We start from the raw sequence: 19,785 nt of genomic DNA on the forward strand, positions 1-19,785 counted from the left end.
TAGTCTTTTGGTTAGTAAGTTTTAATATCACCAAGCTGAATATCAATAATTTAATATTTTTGTAAACTTTTAACCATTATTGCAAAGTATACTCACTAATTAAATATAATTGTCTTGATAAGATATCCATTTCATTGTCTTTAAATAATAAATGTCTTGTGCTGAGTAACGCTGACTCAATTATCATAAACCGGTTACGTACGGTTATATATGCGAACCATTCCCCGATTCCACTGGGCGTAGTCGGTTAACTTGGTTCTCCCCCAGTCCATTCAAAATGACTTATTTGCCCCTCTTTCTCTAACCTCTGTACAACAGATTCAATGGGTGTTTATGTAATTCTCGTAAAGAAAATCTCGTTTATATAGTTATGAGTTAGTTACAAAGATCCAGTAGTTCCCACCAAAATCACTCAACACAAATCGAGAAAGAAAAAAAAAGAAAAAGGAAGAGAGAAGATGATCATGACGATGACGACGATGCAAATGCAATACGCTTTCTGGATTCTCTTGATCGTTTCCATCTCAATCGCTTCTTCCTCCACGGTTCCATCTCTTGAAGGTATAACTAATCAAACACGATTCTGTTTCCCGAGAAAGTTGAATCAAACAATGCTCCTCAATTCAGTGCGTTTCTTGATTCGTTTTTTGGCTGCAGGTCCAGTGATCGGGATCAACTACGGTCGTTACGGCTCAAACCTTCCTCCACCAGAAGCATTACCATCACTCATCAACTCACTCTCAATCAAACACGTCAAAACCTTTGACTTAGATCCAAGAATCACCAAATCTTTCGCCAACACAGGGATCACTCTCTCCCTCTGTATCCCCAACGACAAGATCCCATCTCTATCAACCAATCTCTCCGAATCCGAATCAATCATCAGAAACTTCATCTTACCTTACCACAAGAATACAATCATCACATCAATCTCTGTAGGTAACGAAGTCTCTTTACTCCCGCAGTTCTCAACCAACCTTGTCTCAGCTATGGTCAACGTTCACAGATCACTCAAGAGATACAGATTACACAATAAGATCAAAGTCTCCACAACGCATTCCCTCGCGATTCTCTCCAGAAGATTCCCTCCTTCAACCGCTAATTTCCACAAATCGATCTCTGAGACAGTCTTGAAACCGCTCATAAGGTTTCTACAACGAACAGAGTCACCTCTCATGGTGAATGTGTACCCTTACCTCGCTTATAAACAATCGTTCCCTTCGATTCCGCTCGACTTCGCTTTGTTTCAGCCGATGAACAGCCCCAAGCGACGGAGATACATCGATCCGTACAGTGGAGTCGCATACACCAATCTGTTCGACATAATGTTGGATTCTGTTGACTCCGCCGTGAAATCATTGGGATTACCTAAAATTCCGGTGGTCGTATCGGAGATCGGGTGGCCGACGAGTGGAGAACCGGGAGAAACAGCTGCGAGTTTGGAGAACGCTAGGGTTTTTAACCAGCGGCTGATTGAGCATCCGAGAAGGAGATGGAATAAGGTCCCTGTGTATATCTTTGCTCTGTTCGACGAAGATCAGAAAACTGGAGCCGCCGTGGAGAAACACTGGGGATTGCTTTACGGTAACGGATCGAGGAAGTACGATCTGAAGCTTTGAACGGCAAATTGGTCATTTTCGTGTATAGGCTTTTTGATTTTGTAATGGGCCTAAGGCCTTATTAATCCACCGATTTTTTCCGTAAATAAAAAATAATTGGAGATAATTGAGTCATGTTTTAATCTTACATTGTCTGGATATGTCACATGCACTATGATAGATTCATGGACTTTCGAGTCAGATCTCTTATATCTAAGAAACAAAGACATTTGTCTCCGAATAAATCGGTAATGCAAAATTGTCATCATGTTCCGGAAAGTTGTCGTACATTTTAAAATTGGGCAGTGACGTTAGAAAGGTCAGTCTTGTTTTGATGGCTATTTATATCTTAGACCAATATGTTAAAGTCACATAATTTCCTGAGGAAGTATATTATATTATCTAATTAATGGTATACTAGGTGATACCCCGTGTTACAGCACGGGATTATATATTTTGTTAGTTATTTTTTTTGTAATTTGTATTTTTGTAATGTAGTTTTTTATTTTGACTTATTTTCTTTGTTTATATAGTGCTAATTTATATATTTGGGGTTATACAGTAAATTGAAAATCCTAATAGAGTAAAAAGTTTGTAAAATATAACTTTTCACGGAAACAGACACACCGCAATATTGTATAGTAGTTTTGTAAGAAAATAGACACTCTGCAATATCGGATAGTAGTTTTGTAAGAGGATAGACACACCGCAATATCGAATAATAGTTTTGTAAGAGTATGAGTTTTTCTTTATTTTAGTATGAGATATTTCAATGGTTAGGAAACCATTGTATTTATAGTGAGATTAAGTATATTTAGGTTATCATTTAGAAGTTAATATTTGATATATCAAATCTCAGCAAAATTGTAAAAAACCAATTTAATTTATAGTTTGATAAAAATACATGTTTTAATGGGTTTAACTCAAACTTTTTTTTTATATTTTAAAAATTTAAAGAGTAAAAATATATATATATATATATATTACTTAAATATTTTATAGACTTAAGTATATTATAATATTTTAAACTTTTGACGGAGTTCAAATATTTATAATAATTTAAACATTCTATAAAAATTTAAATATTTATAATCTCTTAAACTTTAAAAAAAAACATAAATATATTATAATATATTTACGTTTTTTAAAAAAGTTTAAATATGCTCAAATATATAATCAAATTAAACTGTTAAATTTGGATACCTGATAAATCAAGTTTTCTACTCATTTGTACTCAAAACATATTAGTCATATATTTATAGTGATTATGAACCATATTCCAAAATATTTAGTCGATGTGGGATATACAATACATATTTTCTGTAAATTAGTTTACAACTTTACATATATATAATTTCTGCATTTTTTATTCTTTCCATCTATACTAATTATAATTAATTAGTATAATTTCGTTAAGGAAATATTAAAAAATCTAAACTAAATGATTATTTGTTTTTATTTAATTGTATTAAATTGATTTGTTGTTTCTGTAAATATCTCACAATATAAAAGTAAATCAAATAAGTTTATATTTATATACAATTTCGTATTTAATCTATTGATTGTTTTGGAAGTAAGCAAGTCACAATTTATAAGTATTAAAGATTTCTCATTATTATTAATATTCATAATAATTATAGGGATTAAGTATGGTATTAGTTAATATTTGATATTACTGAACCCATTAAATAGTCGGATACCAATTTCCATATATAGGGATTATACCTATGTTTGGTGACAGAAATAACTATTCTTGAACCAAATCAAAAACATGATCCGAATATTATAAATCTGGAGTACAAACAGATCCGCAAGTTTTTTTTTTCTATTTCCGGATTAAAGAGGATCCGCGTCCTGACCCGGTCGTAATTTAGTTGTCGACCGAAAGGTATAATGGTCATTAAGCAAAATCATAACTATAGGTTAATTTAATTAAATTAAGTAATTTTTTAATTATTTTTAATGAAAAACCTACCAAAATAAAGTCATCATCCAATTTGAATGTAGATAACTTTTCTAGAAGGTAGGCTGCATTTTTTTGGATAAGCGGAGCATAATAAAATTGACTCATCATCACATATATCCACTAAAGACGCAAGTGACTGAGTGATCGGAGATATTTGCGGAGGAAAGAGCGGTAAAGGGAGTGGGTATAAAAACCGGTGGATCGTCCGTTGGTTGCATTATTCTGACCATGTGGGCCAACGTGCCGCACTTTGTCTCTGTATAGTCATTGAGGATGTTTCTCACTTCTCTCAAACACTTATGATTACTATATTTATTGATTTGTTACTTACTGATGAAATTATTTTGCTTTTGACTTGTCACAGTTGAGACTGCTTCTTATATATATATATAACGCATAAAGCCAAGAACTGCCGTCCGATATGGCGATATCCACACAGTGCCGTGCCCAGATTTACGGGGGCTTAAGGCGAAATTGAAATTGAAAATTTTTCTTAAAAAAAAATGTAAATAAAATAAATGTAAAAATCATTTTAAAACATAGAAATTATTGAAAACAAAACAATAATCTTTAAAAACTAAGATATAGTCTTTTTCCTTGTATTTAAATAATGTTTTCACCAAATTCTCATCATCTAAGTTCTTACTTAGTTCTTTTCTTAACTATTTGATAGCAAACTGATCATGATTTCACAAACACAAAAAATATATGAAAGAATGGTGGGGGCTTGAGGCAAATGCCTTTTTTATTGCCCATAGGCACGGCTCTGTATCCACACTCTCTCACTCACATGGAGAGCCAAACACCAAGAACGTACCTCCACCTTACATTAACGATACCATGTGTGGTTTACGATATTCACATTATACATAATGTACGTTTATATCAAAATATCCTGATGCACTGAACCGTTGGTATTTATGTCTATCACATGAGCACAAAAATTGATAAATTTGACAAAAAAAAAAGTAAAAAAAAAAGTAGCTAGTTCTGTAAAGTTAGTGGTCGAGCAGAACGAGAAGATTCATTGAATTTCATCTTACAACTAATCGATGGGTACTAAACATTAGATCCATACAAAGTAGGTGAGCTAGATCGATCATTACCTTTATATATCGTCATCATTGATGTATATATATTAATTGTGAACAAGTTCTATATAGCTAGTTATATCAATTCCGGCGAGTTAGTCTAGTGACATAATTGAGGTAAACATGTAACTCGTAGTCCTCATTACCTTTGTAAGCATGTATTTTGGTCCTTTTGGATTAGTTGTTAAGTTGGTTAGTGCCTCAATCTTAAGTGCTATACAGTTGGAGGATTGCAAATTGTTTTCTTTTGTATAAAGATTCATTAGTGAAACGAACACTTTTATGTTTATAAAAAAAAAACAAAATTAAAATGCTAGACTGTTAACAATAATTTCATTTTTGCTTTATGAAATTTCCAACAGGAAAACAATAGTACAAATTACTTCTCTTTGACTTGAGTGTATGTAAACAAGTACAATTTTTAAAAACGAATCTACTACAACCACTCGAGATGAAAATATATCTATCTCGGGATCATCATTAATGAAATGACTAAATGGGTAGTTTGATGAATCGATGATTGATAGATGAATAACAATGTTTTTGCTTTTTGTTTATTTTGTTTGCTCCCATAGAGACTTTATGGGAATAAATCATCAGTCAACTCAAACTCAAATTATCTAACACGCGCGAGACAGAAACCCGATACGTGACCCGACCAAGTCATAAGCGACCCGGAAACCCTGTTGCTGTATGTTTCCAATGATCGACAAGCTCCCCATTGTTCCGGCGAACGCAAAACAGAACCGTCCTTGAGTGTTCACCGGAATCAGATAATTACTCGCCGGAAGCGAAACCTCCCCGCCTCCGAAATGAAACACAACCGTCGGAACCTTTACCGTCGTCATCCCCGAGAGATCGAAACACGTGTCGAACAGAGAATACGACGGAGCACGTTTAAGGCTCCTAGCTCCGAGACGAAACGCGTCTCTAAGCGCCACGTAAGCAGGTTGCGCCAGCCGAGTAACCGAGGTACCTGAATCGATGATAACTCCGCCGCTTCCGGTGGAGTCAAGCTTGAACTGCGACTCCGAAACTCCCCGAACGCGCGAGCCGCCAACGCTGATTCCAAGAAGCTGCAAATAGTAAAACGTGTCGAGTTTCGGGTTCGTCAGCAACGGCGTGAAAACGGAGGTCTTCGGAACGGCGTCGTTTCCGAAAACGATGGTTGACGGCGGTTTAGAAGATGAACCGGAACTCGTCCGGTCAACCAAACAGTAAGAGAATTTCCCGTTATAACGGGTTTTCGTCTGCGACGGAAACGATAACCCACCACGGCCCAAGCCCAACAGCCCAGCCGCACCAACGAACAAGCCTTCGTTATCGTGACCGCATCCCAACGGCACGTGATCAACACGCGCACCGTGAAACGTCAGCGTTTCGGTTGCGAAGTCTCCTTCGGTGAATGATCCGTCACCGTAGGATACTTGGTAGAGACAAGTCTTGCTTCGACGTGTGACACATTCCGACGAGTCGTCTAGTCTCCGGCAGAGGCGAGACCCACATGGGACGGTTGCGTACGTTTTGGATCTCTTCGGGTCAAAGATCGGGTCGGACTGGTTGTAACAAGCTTTGCAAGGAGAGCATTGGAGCCAAACGACGTCGCTTCCTGTGTCGAGCACCATGTAAACGTTGGTCGCCGGAGTTCCAACGCCTAACCGCATAAAATACTCTCCGCTTCCTTGCGAGAGACCGGAGATAACGGCGCCGCTAAAACCACCGGCGGAACGTGGAGTTCTTCTCGTGACATTACGTCCGGTTGATACGGCGGCGAGGCTGGATATGGATTCGACGCGGAGAGAGTCTCGTTGGAGACGGAGGTTGAAAAGAGCCGTCGGAGACGCGTCGGAGAAGGAATAGAGGGCATCGACGTGCGATAAATGGACAGAGAGAGAAGAAGTAGTGGACTCGGGTTGGGATTCACCGGTTAAGGATTCGGAGTCGGGCCATGAGAGGGTTGAGGCGGATGGGAGAGTGTTGACGACGAGAGTTTGGTATTGGGAAGAGGAGGAGGAAGAAGCAGAGGTGGTGAAGAAGAAGAGAACGGAGAAGATGAGGGTATTTAGGACTTTTCGCTCCATCGGGAAAATGAAAAATGAGGATTTGAACTCTATAGTATATAGTCACATGGATCGTCTTATATAGACTCTATACTCCAAAGTAGTATACTGTATTATTATGAAGGCCAAATGAAGCTCGTGTGTGAAAGCACTTAGTTTAACTTTTAGTTATGGCCTGACTTTGTTTTTGTTTTTTCTTTTTTCTTTTTTTTTTTCCTTTTTCTTTCCCAAGTAAAATCATCATTACGAAATCCCCTTTTTAATAAAAGACAAGTAAACAACATTATTTTTTGGTAGACTTTATAATTTTAATAAATGATTATAAATAGTTACAAATAGGTTATAGATTAATCCATATATTAATTGGTTACAAGTTAATAGTTCATATATTAATGGTAACAATTAAAACCTTGATTGTAACCGAAAATCTTAAACGGGATATTCCAAATTGATAGTTTATAAATTTTCCAAACTTTATTTTTGGAAGATCACGTTATTTCCAAATATCTATAATTACAATATTACCAATTTATTTTTATGAGATTTTATTGATAGACCACAATGTTAACCAAGTTATTAAAGGGGATAAAAATATACTCTCAATCATAAAAATAAAGTACACAATTTTTTTTGTATAATAAAACGGAAGTACACAACTTTTTTTGTAGAATATATAATTTTTATAAGTTGGTTACAAAATAGATAATATATTAAATATAGGTTGGTTACAAAAAAAAATTTATAAATGAAATCAGTGAGCTATATGAAATTACGAATACACTTAAAAATATCTAAAAAAATCCTCTTAAATATAATATTCCAATGATTTATACAATTTTTTTAAAAAAATCTTGATTATTCCATATATTATTACACCATATATAGTGTTATGTATAAAAATTTATTGTTAGGCGTAACAAGGAATAAAATCTTGGCAATTAATCACACTTAATCGTGATTTTCGAGATTTTATTCTGGATTTCAAAATAAAATATGACCTAACACCCTTCCAAGCTTTTAATATAAATCAATGTCTTTAAAACCAGACCGGAAAGTGAACCGGAAGTCTTTCGAGTCATTGGGTCAACAAGTCGGACCGATTGAATTACAGGTCAATTAGTTTATTAGTTTAATTACATTTTATGAATATAACATCTACTTTTTTATAAATATATGAACAAAACATACATAGTTAAGTACTTAACAACTAAAATTAAACTTTTAAATGATTAGATAAAATAACTAACTGATTCTTTTATAAATAACAACATTTATTTTTAATTTGGTTTGATTTTAAAGTGTGACCAAAATAAAATATTTTGGTCACAGACCGACAACCCGGTCTGACCCGCCGGTTCAACTACCGGTTCACGTTTTTTTAGCGGGTTTTATTTGTTAGGTTTTTAGAGGTTACCCGGACCGGAATACCTATCGGATTGTGGTTGGATCAAACCGGCCGGTCCAGTCCTGGTTAAAAAATATTTATATAGATCATTCGGATCTCCATTCACCAAAATACATCTCTCATATTCATAAAAGAAAAATAATAATAATAATAATAATCGTTTCTCAATTTACAATGCTAAACCGTCTTATAAATTATATTTTATTTTAAAATTATAATACAGATAAAAGAAATTTCAATCCGTGTTCTAGCATGGATCCAAATATAGTTATTGACTTTATTCCACATTTCCCTACTAACGAAGTAATAACGAAATCCGTTTAATTCGATAATTTCAAAGAGTACTGTGCGGAACCGTGCAAAATGGTTCCATGGTCTAGTGGTCAGGACATTGGACTCTGAATCCAGTAACCCGAGTTCAAGTCTCGGTGGAACCTTATCTCTATTGATTTTTTCTTTTTTTCCATTTTTACACTTTTTATTATTCTTGTTGAGAAGTTAGCCCATGGTGTTTTAGGATATAATGGCCTAAAAGGCCTAACCAGAAATGTCTAAAAGGGCCTCATTTGAGTAGTGCCAATAAGAATTTAGATAACAATGCGAGCTCGTTGACATCTTCCCTTGTTGTGGCCCATGTCTTGTAAATATGGACTACCGCAACAAACAGTTTGATAATTTTAGTTTTGTTAGAACTTAGGAAGATTGATTATGTATTTTATGTGGGAAGAATACTTAAAACTATGAAGATCAAATAATTGGATTTGTATACCTTGAAGGAGTAATTTGTAAAAGAGTTAACCACACATACACATTAAGTTTACTCTTTTTTTTTTTTTGCCTAAATGTAGCACCAAACATTAACATAAATTGAGGGAAGCGCCATTATTCCAATTGTAAAAACCAATTGTGGTATTTAGTGATATTTCTTCAATTTTAAAAGTTAGTTTGAAACTTTTTTAAATGTATTTCCTCAACGACCTAATAGAATAACTACGAAGCTTGAAACCGTGTTGTAGGAGAAGTAGGTGGCTCGCATGCTCTCCATAATTGAAAATAAATTTTGGCCAGGACTTTGATATTAAAACTCTTCAGAAATGAAAAAGGTAAATATCAAGTGGAAAAGTGAGGAGGACATGAGATAGTATATAGTTAATGACAAATGAGAATGGGAGCATAAATGAACACCTATCTACTAATCTAGTCGAGTTTATAATTTAATTCTTCCAATTCATTACACTTAAACTAATTGCATGCCTCCATTTCTCATTGTCATCTCTCAATAATTTCGGTTCCTCGGAAGTCCATATAGCCTAGAAACTCTCCTCCTCACTTGGTCCCTACCCTCTTTCAATAATTGTCATTCTTTAAGCTCACTGAGATATTCTAAATTTACATTTTTAGTTACTATATGTTGGAATATGTTCTAGTTCGAACATTTATTGTTAAGGCTGTTACTTGCTAAAATGTTAATTTTCAGCAATACCATTTTTTAAAGAAAATAAACGTCTGAGTAAGGAGGACTTATCCCGAACCAGAAGGTTAATGCAGGGACAAATAATGGGGGAGGAAGAGAAATTGAGGCCCGTCTTCGCAGTCTGATCAAGAAGAAGATCATGTGATTACTGTATCTATCTTTATGGTCCCCTCTTCTCTTATATGATTATTATTCACCTTTTTCACATCAATCTAAAACTGAATTTATTATATCAGTCACTCACTCACTCTCGGATTCATCCAAAGCCACACATAAATTTTACAGCGTTATAATAATTAATTTCAGAATCAAAGATATACATATGTTATGTTTTTGTCTTTTGGCTGTTCTTTACTTTCCATTTACAATGATAAGTTGATAACATCAAATCCATTGTCGAAATTGTGATGTAACTTTTACATTTGATTAGCCGAATAAGAAAATGAGAACAATAAATAAATATATATTGGGGAATCCTTTGAGTCATATATACCCCAACTACTTTAAACCTATTTAATAAAAGAGAACAATAATGGATGAAAATATATATTGGAGAATATTTGGGTTGTAAATATTCTCAGTTGGGGAAACTTCTATTTGTTCACCGTTAATTGACTTGCCTGACATCAACAATGAGTCAGCCAAGGATAAGAAAATTGGTTCCTGCGAATCCATCAAACTGGTGGATAAAGTTGCGGCAATCGAAATCCCTAGATCCCCAAAATCTAGAAACGAAGCTATAGTGACCAACATTTTGGTAATTGTACCTCTGACTGCAAATCTGGGTATAGTTGCTGAGCAACATGTCATCGCCTCGGATTCGACCAAGACAGTTCCAGCTCCCGGAGCTCCCCGCATTAGTGAAGACCAACCCTGGAAGGCTTTGGTTGCTGGTAACTCGATTCAGCTAGAAAAGAAAGGTACTCCTTACACTCTTGAATCTGGTGAAGCGTGTGTTACTATCCCTAATTCGGTCATTGAAAAGAATAAGAAGGCATGGAATAGCTTCATATTAGGACAGTTCTACGAAGAACCCCCTGCTCGAGGGGCAGTTCATGCTATAGTAAATGGGATCTGGAGCAAACAGCGTCGAGACATTACAATCTCAAAAATGGAAGGACACTCGTTCCTGTTTAGGGTCCCTTGCCCGAATGCGCGGAGGAGAATACTCAGTCAAAGTCTCTGGCAGGTGGACGGACAGACAATGTTCGTAGCCAAGTGGTCCCCAGATACCACCCCTAAGAAGCCTGAACTGACCCTGGTTCCGGTTTGGCTTGAGTTTCATGGAGTTCCTCTTGAATTCTTCAACAGAGAAGGGCTCGAACACATTGCAGGCCTAGTTGGACATCCGGTCTGTCTTCACCCGCACACAGAAAAGCTAACTAACATAGAAGTAGCTAAAGTCTACACGGTCATCAACCCACGCAAGCCTCTGCCAGAAGCTGTTAATGCAAGGTTCGAATCCGGACAGATCAAACGAATCCAAGTATCTAGCCCATGGCTGCCATCACTATGCAGTCATTGCAAAAGAGTAGGTCACACTGTATCCCGCTGTACAAGTGCCCCACCCCTGTGTACCCTATGCGGCTCGGTCAAGCATACTACGGTGACCTGTCCTAGAGCAAAGAAAGACAAACAAGCTGGTAAGGCACCCATTCAGAGTCAGCTGCCTATTGTCGAAGTAAATGCAGTTTCTTCTGCTGCAAACAAAGACAAAGCCATATCTGGGACCTCAGTACCTCCATCGACTCACGTACTAAACAAGCCAGGACAAAATGAGGCTCTCGCTGGCGTAACAAGTAACAGGAAGGTGCATTATAGTAAGGAGACCAACTATCTTCCTCAGGAAATTGCAAAGGACTTCCAGTTGAACCTTGATGAAGGTAAACTCTGTATCGACTTAACTGCAAACCTGTTCTCTCATCTATCACCAAGTGCGAATTTGGCCAGAGAAGAGGGGGAAGTTTCAGAAAATGATTCCATTCCCGGGGATGATGACAATCCTGATGAGGACTCTGACCGCTTCCTCAAGGTCATATCCAAGCGGCTGAAGAAGAAGAAGGATTCTCGAGTAAGGGCTGGAGGCCCTTTAAACCTCTAATTCAATATCCCATATATGGATATTTTTTGTCGTAATGTAAGAGGTCTAAACGACCCTGCAAAGCGGAGAAGCCTTAAAAAATGGATAAAGGTACATAAACCTCTATTTGGTGGTGTAATAGAAACTCATGTAAGACCGGAGAAGACGCAGCGTGTCTGTTCTACTGTGGCTCCGGGTTGGTTTTTTGCGGATAATAATGAGTACTCAGACCTTGGGAAGATCTGGTTAATCTGGCATCCTACGGTAAAGGTGACAATTTTGTCTAAATCCCTTCAGATGATAGTCTGTTTGGTGCAGTTGCCTTTTGTGCAAAGGGAGATAGTGGTATCTCTTGTATATGCATCATCGAGCAGTAGTGAAGAGAGGAAGCTTTTGTGGTCAGAAATTCAAACATTTGCCTCCTCACCTGAGCTTCTGAACAAACCTTGGACTGTTCTTGGGGACTTCAATCAAGTCCTGCATCCCCACGAACATTCAAATCCACTCTTCAATACTTACACCAGAGCAATGCGAGAAATGAGTCAAGCACTGATCAACTCATACCTCTCTGACCTCCCATTTTGTGGTAACACATACACATGGTCAAACAGGCAAGAACCCGGTGCGATCACGAAGAAGTTGGACAGAATCTTGGTAAACGACGAATGGATGTCTGCTTTTCCGCAATCACTTGGAGTTTTTGGTGAACCAGGCTTCTCTGATCACAGCCCTTGTTGTCTCTTTCTGGATATCAACAAGCCGAAGATCAACCTGCCTTTCAAATTCCTGACCATGCTGAATCAACACCCTGATTTTGCACCTCTTATCAAGACGTGGTGGACAGCACTAAACTTTGATTGCTCAAGAATGTTGAAATTCTCGAAGAAGCTGAAGGAATTAAAGGCAGTCATAAGTGAATTCAGGAAAAATAACTACTCAGAGTTGGAAAAGAAAGTGCTTCACGCTTATGAAGATCTTCTTGCCTGTCAGCAAATCCTTCTAAGTGATCCTCTGACCAAGCAATGCAAAGAGAAAAACAAGCACATCAAACTTGGTGTCTACTGGCAAAAGCAGAGGAGATTTTTTTAAGACAGAAATCAAGGATTTGTTGGCTTGAAGAGGGCGACAAGAATTCAAAGTTTTTTCACAGGGTGGTGTTATCTAGACAAGCTCAAAATCAAATCCTCTTTCTCACTGACGAAACTGATCGTATTGTCGACACGAAGGTTGGTATCCAGAGCTTAGCTGTCGAGTTTTTTCAGAATACCCTAGGATCAAGTTCAAATGCAACGCCCTTGTCTGTTGAGGAGCTCCAGCTGCTTCTCCCTCAGAGATGCTCTGTTGAGGCATTACAAGTCCTATCTGCTCCCGTTTCACCAGAGGAGATCAAAGCAGTGGTTTTCTCCCTTCCAAAAAACAAGGCTCCTGGACCAGATGGTTACTCTGTAGAATTTTTCACGGCTCACTGGGAAGTTGTTGGATCTGATCTAATCTCTGCAGTCTTGGAATGCTTTAACTCTGGATGTATCCTCAAGCAATGGAACTCTACCATTCTCACGCTCATCCCGAAGTCGCAAAATGCATCACGGATGACAGACTTCAGACCAATTGCCTGCTGTAATACGATATACAAAGTAGTGTCAAAGTTGTTGGCTAACAGGTTAAAGACGGTATTGTCTGAGCTCATAGCCAACACCCAGTCCGCTTTCATCCTGGGTGTCTCTTGGTAGAAAATGTACTCTTTGCTACGGAACTGGTCCAAGGGTATAATCTGAAAAATATTTCTCCAAGGGGAATGCTTAAAGTAGACCTCAAAAAGGCCTTCGACTCCGTTCACTGGGATTTCATTATCGCTACTCTGAAGACACTGAACTTTCCTGAACATTTTGTCAAACTCATCACTGAATGCATCACGACTCCTCGTTTCTCAGTCTCTGTAATTGGTGAATCCTGTGGTTTCTTTAAGGGTGCAAAAGGGCTTCGACAAGGTGATGCCATATCTCCTTACCTGTTTACTCTGGCTATGGAGGTTTTCACGCAAATCCTGAACAGTTCATACAGCAGAGGACTCATTGGTCATCATCCCAACGCTGAAAACCCTCAAGTAACCCACCTGGCCTTCGCAGATGACATCATGAATTTCTTTGATGGTCAAAAAGACTCTTTGGATAACATCACGAGGGCACTTCAAGGTTTCGCTGATAACTCTGGACTCTCTATGAATAAGTCGAAGACTGATCTTTTCGTTGCAGGAGTGAACCAAACTGAAACCTCTAGGATGGCTTCCCTTGGTTTCAGCTTCGGCTCACTTCCTATCAGATATCTGGGCTTGCCACTTATGCACAGGAAGCTGCGTGTTGCAGACTATGGGCCTCTGATTGACAAGATTACTTCGAGATTCACAAGTTGGTCCGCCAGGGCACTCTCATATGCGGGGAGAAGGGAGCTGATCTCAACTGTTATCTATGGCACGATAAATTTCTGGGCCTCTGCGTTTATTTTACCACAAGCCTGCATCAGACAAGTTGAGAGCTTATGCGCTAGATTTCTTTGGTCTGGGGATATTACAAAGAAACCTCACGCAAAAGTAGCCTGGAAATTGATATGTTTACCTAAGGAGGAAGGAGGTCTGGGTCTTCGTTGCTTCTCAATGTGGAATAAAGTCCTCTGTCTTAAATTGATTTGGAGGCTTTTCTCTGCAGATGACTCGCTCTGGGCAAAATGGCTAAGGAATAATAAGATCAAAGATGGAGTTTTTTGGCTGATAGATGAAAAGAAAACAGACATCTTGGACGTGGAAAACACTTCTGCAGCTGCATCCCCTTGCAAGTCGTTTCTTACGATCTGAGATGGGAAATGGGAAACGGGTAAGCTTTTGGCATGATTGGTGGACGCCTTTTGGACCGCTCATCAACTTCCTGGGGCCAACGGGACCAAGTCAAACTGGCATCCCTCTACACTATTCTGTAGCCATGGCATGCTCCCAGAGGTCATGGAGGCTAAGACCAGCCCGATCGCCACAAGCAGAGCAACTGCACATTCAATTAACAACAGTGCAACTTCCAGCTTCCACAAACGAACTGGACTCATTCCTCTGGCAAACTAAAGGTGAACGCTCAAACAAATTCAATATTCAGAAAACCTGGGAGGCTCTCCGTTACAGACAAGGGTCTGTACCGTGGTCAAAGCAAGTTTGGTACAAAGGCGCTATCCCAAGACATGCATTTCTTCTGTGGATCACTCATCTAAACCAGCTCCCAACGAGATCTAGATTGGCTACCTGGGGAATGCAGATCGATACATCTTGTTGCATATGCGGGCTCTATCCTGAAACCAGGGATCATCTATTCCTCCACTGTGACTATAGTGAGGTATTATGGGCTGAGGTTACAAAACGGCTAGGCTATAGACCTTTTGTGTTTCAAACTTGGGAAGCTCTTTTGGCCTGGATGGATTGTTCAGACGCTAGTTCTACTCAAACGCTAAGGAGGCTAGTTTCACAGGCTGTTATTTACGCCTTGTGGAATGAAAGGAATAACCGGCTGCACAATAATAACTTCACACCATCACATGTGCAATTTAAGGTTCTGGATAGACAAGTCAGAGACGCCATTCTTGAAAAGGGTCATAGGAAAAACTTCAAATATCTTTTGGGACAATGGTTGAAGCACCTATAGCGAGTAATATTTGCACTCGTGTATTCTTCAGTTAGCCCTTGTTTTTCTAATTTTTTTGGCAAGGCCTAATATGTATAACAATTATTGTAGTATCCTACAATCCTTTTCTTCAATAAAAATTCACAAATTTTTTTAAAAAAAAAAAAAAAAAAAAATTGATGAAAACACAAAATCTCACCTAAGTTAGTCCTATATTGGTCAGAGGAACAATGTTTTGGATTTTATAACTACTGGATTTGAATGTGGTGCCATGCAGAATATGTATTAATGTTTTACCATGTTCCGTGAAAATTATACAACTAAGAAAATCACAAATTGTCTCCATATTTATATAAGAAAAAATTATGTTTTCTAAAGAGAAAAAAAAAAATATACGGAGTTTTTATTTTTTATATTTTTTTTTAAAAGAGATTAAAAAAACATGGATCTCAAAAATATTCTCTCCCAGATGGGAGCTTGACCTAACGGTTTAAGTGGGAGTGAAGTAGGTCGAAAGCGACCCTTTGAGTGAGAGTGTACGGACGATTTTGTTTAAATTACCAAAATACCCCTTTAATAATAATAATTGACAAAGGAGAGTGCGAATGATATGATTACTACACCATTTGATTTCTCTCTTCCTTTTTAAAAAAAAAATTATATTATGTGTGTAATGCTGCTAACTCCCACTTTTCATATTTGGAAAGTTTGTATTTTTCAATTCTTAATCTTATAATATATCCTTTGCTGATAAAAACACAAAGCCTTGTTATAATCTTTTTTATTGCGTATTACATGTACACTATCAGATATGAGAGCCAGTCAAACATAAAACAACATTGCTATTAATTAGTATCATCACTAGATCTCGAACCAATGGATAATACGTATGAAATTTCTACAAAACCTATGTCCTTAACATTATGGATGTAATTTCAATGTGTTTATATTTGACCAACTTCTAACTGGGTGAACTAACCGTATCTAAATATATATTCGAAGTTATAATACCAGTGTATACGTACCTTCCTAATTAGAAAAGTAATGATCATAAGTTCCAAATACAATGTAATCATACGGAGTAAAAGAAAGACATAAAAAAACAAGAAAACGTTATCATTTAGTCCAACTAACAACACTACATAAATATTGTTGAGTATATATATATATATACGCACATGTGTTTACAATTATGTAAATAAGTCACACTCACACAACATATATAAAAACTAAAATCTGAACAGTGAAACAACGATATCAATAATACAAAGCACTAAATTATAAGTAATTGCTTTTGTTTATACTAAAAACAGATTATTATGAAATCATCTTTAACAGTTGATAATATATACAGTACTATAGCTCTTTATTTCCAAGTTACGTATGGTAACAAGGAAGAATCTGATTTCTTACCCTAATCGAATCAACGGACCCGCTGCATACGCATCAAGAGCTTTTAATTTGTAGATTAGCATTATTGACGACATAGATAATTAATCATACTTAAATTAAATTAATTAGAATTACTTATATTATTAGCGAACTTAGAGTTTTAAGACACTACAAGCTTACCCTTTAGAGGAGGGAAGAGTCGTTTCTATGATTTTAGCACAGCTTAAAATTTAGGTTTTTTTTAAAAGAACTCAGTCTTCTTCGATCGACATAATAGTACTCCACAGAGATACTTAACAAATATATAATACAACATGAGTGCGGAATAATAATCTATGTTTTTTACATTTGTTTATTGTCTAACAAGACCTATGCTGCAAGTTATTAATACAATCACCCCTAAAATGCTCTTGTTTATATTAGACCTTCTCGATCGGGGTTGTTAGTGGGGTTGTTAGAGTTTAGTAGAAAAAAAATAAATCAGAAGAAAAGAAAAAATTGAAGGGAACCTCTTATTTAATAGCCTGAACTCAGTTTTAAGGGACACTACGTGTCATTATTTCGTTGGTTGGGCTGTAAAATACAAAAGGGTAAAAAAAAATTAAGATACAAACCACCATTTTTTCGTCTCTCACTTTCTCTCATTCTCCCTTTCTCTCCTTCACTCGCGATCGAAGTCTTGATCCAACAAAGGATGTTTGCTTTAATTGGAGGTTATAGAATCAGTCTCGTGTTTGGTCGGAGGCGATTTGACACGGCTGAGATCTTGGTGGAGGCGACTGTAGCGGCAGCGAAGTGAATCGTCGTGGAGGTTGTATTGGAGCCGCTGCAAACGGGAAGGCGATTCAATGCTGGAATCAATCCGATTGAGAGTGTAAGTTTTTCAGTTCAATTGTAAGATTAGGTTTACAGTTAGGTTTATTTGATTTTGGATCGCAAATTAGGGTTTTTGATGTTTGTTCAAAAATTGGATTCTTTGTGTGTTTGTGTTCCGATTTATAATTGATGGTTTACACGGATTAGTGTTCTTGGTTCTTTGTATTCCGATTTGGTCTGTTTGTGTTTCGAGTTGGTGTGTTGTATAACAATTGATAAGTGATGCTTAAATTGGGATTAGGGTTCTTGAGAACCATGTGATCCGTTTGTGTTCAGTTTTTTGGTTTGTTAGTGTTCTGATTAGGTGTGTTTGTGTTCAGTTTTTTGGTTTGTTAGTGTTCTAATTAGGTGTGTTTGTGTTCCGTTTTGGTGTGTTCAGTTTGTGGTCTGTTTGTGTTCTGTTATTGGTCTTATTGTGTTATGTTATTGGTCTGTTTGTGTTATGTTATTGGTGTGATTGTGTTTTGTTATTGGTGTGATTGTGTTCTGTTATTGGTTTGATATTCATTGTAATTTGCGGATTGTGATATATGTCTCTATTTTGTTTTGAGGTTAAATGGGGACAAATGGATTGATGGAAGTACATGAGTATAGAGTCTGCTACTTGTTCGGCTATGAAGGAAGGTATTTTAGCATCGTCCTCTTTTTCTTCATTTAATTTGGTGTTATTTTAGGTAAGAGTCGAGTCTCACATTGATGATATTGCTTTGTTTGTTGGTTGTTATTAATACGTTTAGTACTTGCCTATTAGAGAGGTCTACATCAAAATTTAACTATGATGGTTTGTGTTATGGTTGTGAAGATGTTTATTGTGTGGTTGTTGTAGTGTAGGTTAAAACATAAATACAAAATTTAAAGCAACTAGTTGTGAAAGTTAAATTCACCTAACTAACAATATAAATTGAAAGACTTAATTCTCATAGTAAAAACACCAAGTAAACACACACCACACTATTAACCGTAAAAACTTCTTCTTCAATATCCTTTTAACACACAATATGGATTCAGACGACTCCATGAATCCATATCGTCCGACCCCAAGCTTCTTCAATCTGTTAACCAGTCAACTTGAAACCCAAAACCTCGAATACACTCATTGTGAGAGTCCATGTTCGGAGGCTCCATCTGAACCTGCATCTCCTCTAGAAAACCGGAAGTCAAGGAATGCATGGTTACCTTCTGATGATGTCATGCTTGTTAGTGCATGGCTTAACACTAGCAAGGATCCGATCAGATCCAATGAGCAAAGACGTGGAGCATTTTGAGAGAGGATTGAGGATTACTATGCGGAATGTCCGAATGCTGAAGGTCGGCCAAAAAGAGAGGCTCATCATTGTAAACAGAGGTGGGGGAGGATAAACGACTTGGTGTGCAAGTTTGTTGGTTGTTTCGAAGCTGCAACAAGAGAGAAGTCTAGTGGACAAAACGAAGATGATGTGATGAAGCTAGCACACCAAAGTTACTTCAATGATCAGAATCAGAGAATTACCTTGGAGCATGCTTGGCGAGAGTTAAGATATGATCAAAAATGGTGTGCTAGCACATCATCTAAAGTTAATGGAGTGAAAAGGGGAAGGGTGGTGGGTGAGGATGTGTCCGCACAACCTGTGGTTGATGTCGAAGATGAACCACAGCCCCCTCCTCCTGGTGTTAAGGCTGCAAAGGCTGCAAAGAGGAAGGCTAAACCGGCTGTGGAGGAGGATGGAAAAGCTTTCTTGGAGTTTCAGCTGGAACGTGTTACGCGGATGTATGAGATGAAGCAAGAGGATTTCGCTATGAAGGAGAAGGAGTTTGCTATGAAAAAGGAACATAGCTTACATGTGATGCTTGAAGCTCTCATTGCTAAAAAGGATTCAATTACTAAAACTGAAAAAGCCCTTAAGGAAAAACTAATTAATGATTTGATGTCATCGGGTTGAATCTTTGTGTTTTATTAACTATGTTTGTAGTGTTCTATGCTTATGTTGAAACATAACATGAATCGGATGTATGCTTATGTTCAAGGAATCAGATGTATGCTTTTGTTGAATATGTTATGTTTTATGAATCGAATTAAGTTTGTTTGTTGAATATGTTCTGTTTTATGAATCAGACTAAGTTTGTTAGTTGAATATATTCTGTTTTATGAATCAGGTCGACCAAGAAGGTTATCTCCGTGACAGTCCCTCCATGTTCCCATGAAGCGTA

General features: G+C 37.3%; 4 protein-coding genes, 1 non-coding gene and 1 pseudogene across 6 annotated transcripts; 5 read left to right on the forward strand and 1 right to left on the reverse strand.

The window, feature by feature from the left end:
- Nucleotides 1–344: 344 nt before the first annotated feature.
- LOC104753203 (glucan endo-1,3-beta-glucosidase 12 pseudogene) lies at nt 345–1,729 on the forward strand (annotated as a pseudogene). The gene has a single exon (XR_015585340.1). The product of XR_015585340.1 is annotated as a glucan endo-1,3-beta-glucosidase 12 pseudogene (transcript).
- Nucleotides 1,730–4,976: 3,247 nt separating this feature from the next.
- On the reverse strand, nt 4,977–6,999 carry LOC104749144 (aspartyl protease family protein 2). Its single transcript, XM_010470723.3, has one exon. The coding sequence runs from the start codon at nt 6,734–6,736 to the stop codon at nt 5,276–5,278; it is 1,461 nt and encodes a 486-aa protein (XP_010469025.1). The 5' UTR covers nt 6,737–6,999; the 3' UTR covers nt 4,977–5,275.
- Nucleotides 7,000–8,483: 1,484 nt separating this feature from the next.
- LOC147925004 (uncharacterized) lies at nt 8,484–11,695 on the forward strand. Its single transcript, XM_087490662.1, has 2 exons — nt 8,484–8,502; nt 10,176–11,695. Exons 1-2 carry the CDS (start codon nt 8,484–8,486, stop codon nt 11,693–11,695), a joined length of 1,539 nt encoding a protein of 512 aa, XP_087346788.1.
- On the forward strand, nt 8,486–8,557 carry TRNAQ-CUG (transfer RNA glutamine (anticodon CUG)). Its single transcript has one exon. It is a non-coding gene; the product is annotated as a tRNA-Gln (tRNA).
- A 2,828-nt stretch (nt 11,696–14,523) lies between the features above and the next one.
- Nucleotides 14,524–15,351, forward strand: LOC104753204 (uncharacterized). Its single transcript, XM_010475492.2, has one exon. The coding sequence runs from the start codon at nt 14,524–14,526 to the stop codon at nt 15,349–15,351; it is 828 nt and encodes a 275-aa protein (XP_010473794.1).
- A 3,245-nt stretch (nt 15,352–18,596) lies between these two features.
- On the forward strand, nt 18,597–19,517 carry LOC104753205 (uncharacterized). The gene is made up of 2 exons (XM_087490663.1): nt 18,597–18,798; nt 18,907–19,517. The coding sequence occupies exons 1-2, from the start codon at nt 18,597–18,599 to the stop codon at nt 19,515–19,517; spliced, it is 813 nt and encodes a 270-aa protein (XP_087346789.1).
- Nucleotides 19,518–19,785: the final 268 nt, after the last annotated feature.

The sequence above is a fragment of the Camelina sativa genome, chromosome 16 (genome assembly GCF_030686135.1).
Source record: "Camelina sativa cultivar CO46 ecotype springtype chromosome 16, ASM3068613v1".
Classification (NCBI taxonomy): domain Eukaryota; kingdom Viridiplantae; phylum Streptophyta; class Magnoliopsida; order Brassicales; family Brassicaceae; genus Camelina; species Camelina sativa.

What these genes read in the sequence shown, in the direction of transcription:
- LOC104749144 (XM_010470723.3), bottom strand. Translation starts at nt 6,736, where the DNA reads ATGGAGCGAAAAGTCCTAAATACCCTCATCTTCTCCGTTCTCTTCTTC.
- LOC104753204 (XM_010475492.2), top strand. Translation starts at nt 14,524, where the DNA reads ATGGGAAATGGGAAACGGGTAAGCTTTTGGCATGATTGGTGGACGCCT.
- LOC104753205 (XM_087490663.1), top strand. Translation starts at nt 18,597, where the DNA reads ATGGATTCAGACGACTCCATGAATCCATATCGTCCGACCCCAAGCTTC. An exon ending in TGATGATGTCATGCTTGTTA is followed by an intron (nt 18,799 to 18,906) that starts GTGCATGGCTTA and finishes CGAATGCTGAAG; the next exon opens with GTCGGCCAAAAAGAGAGGCT.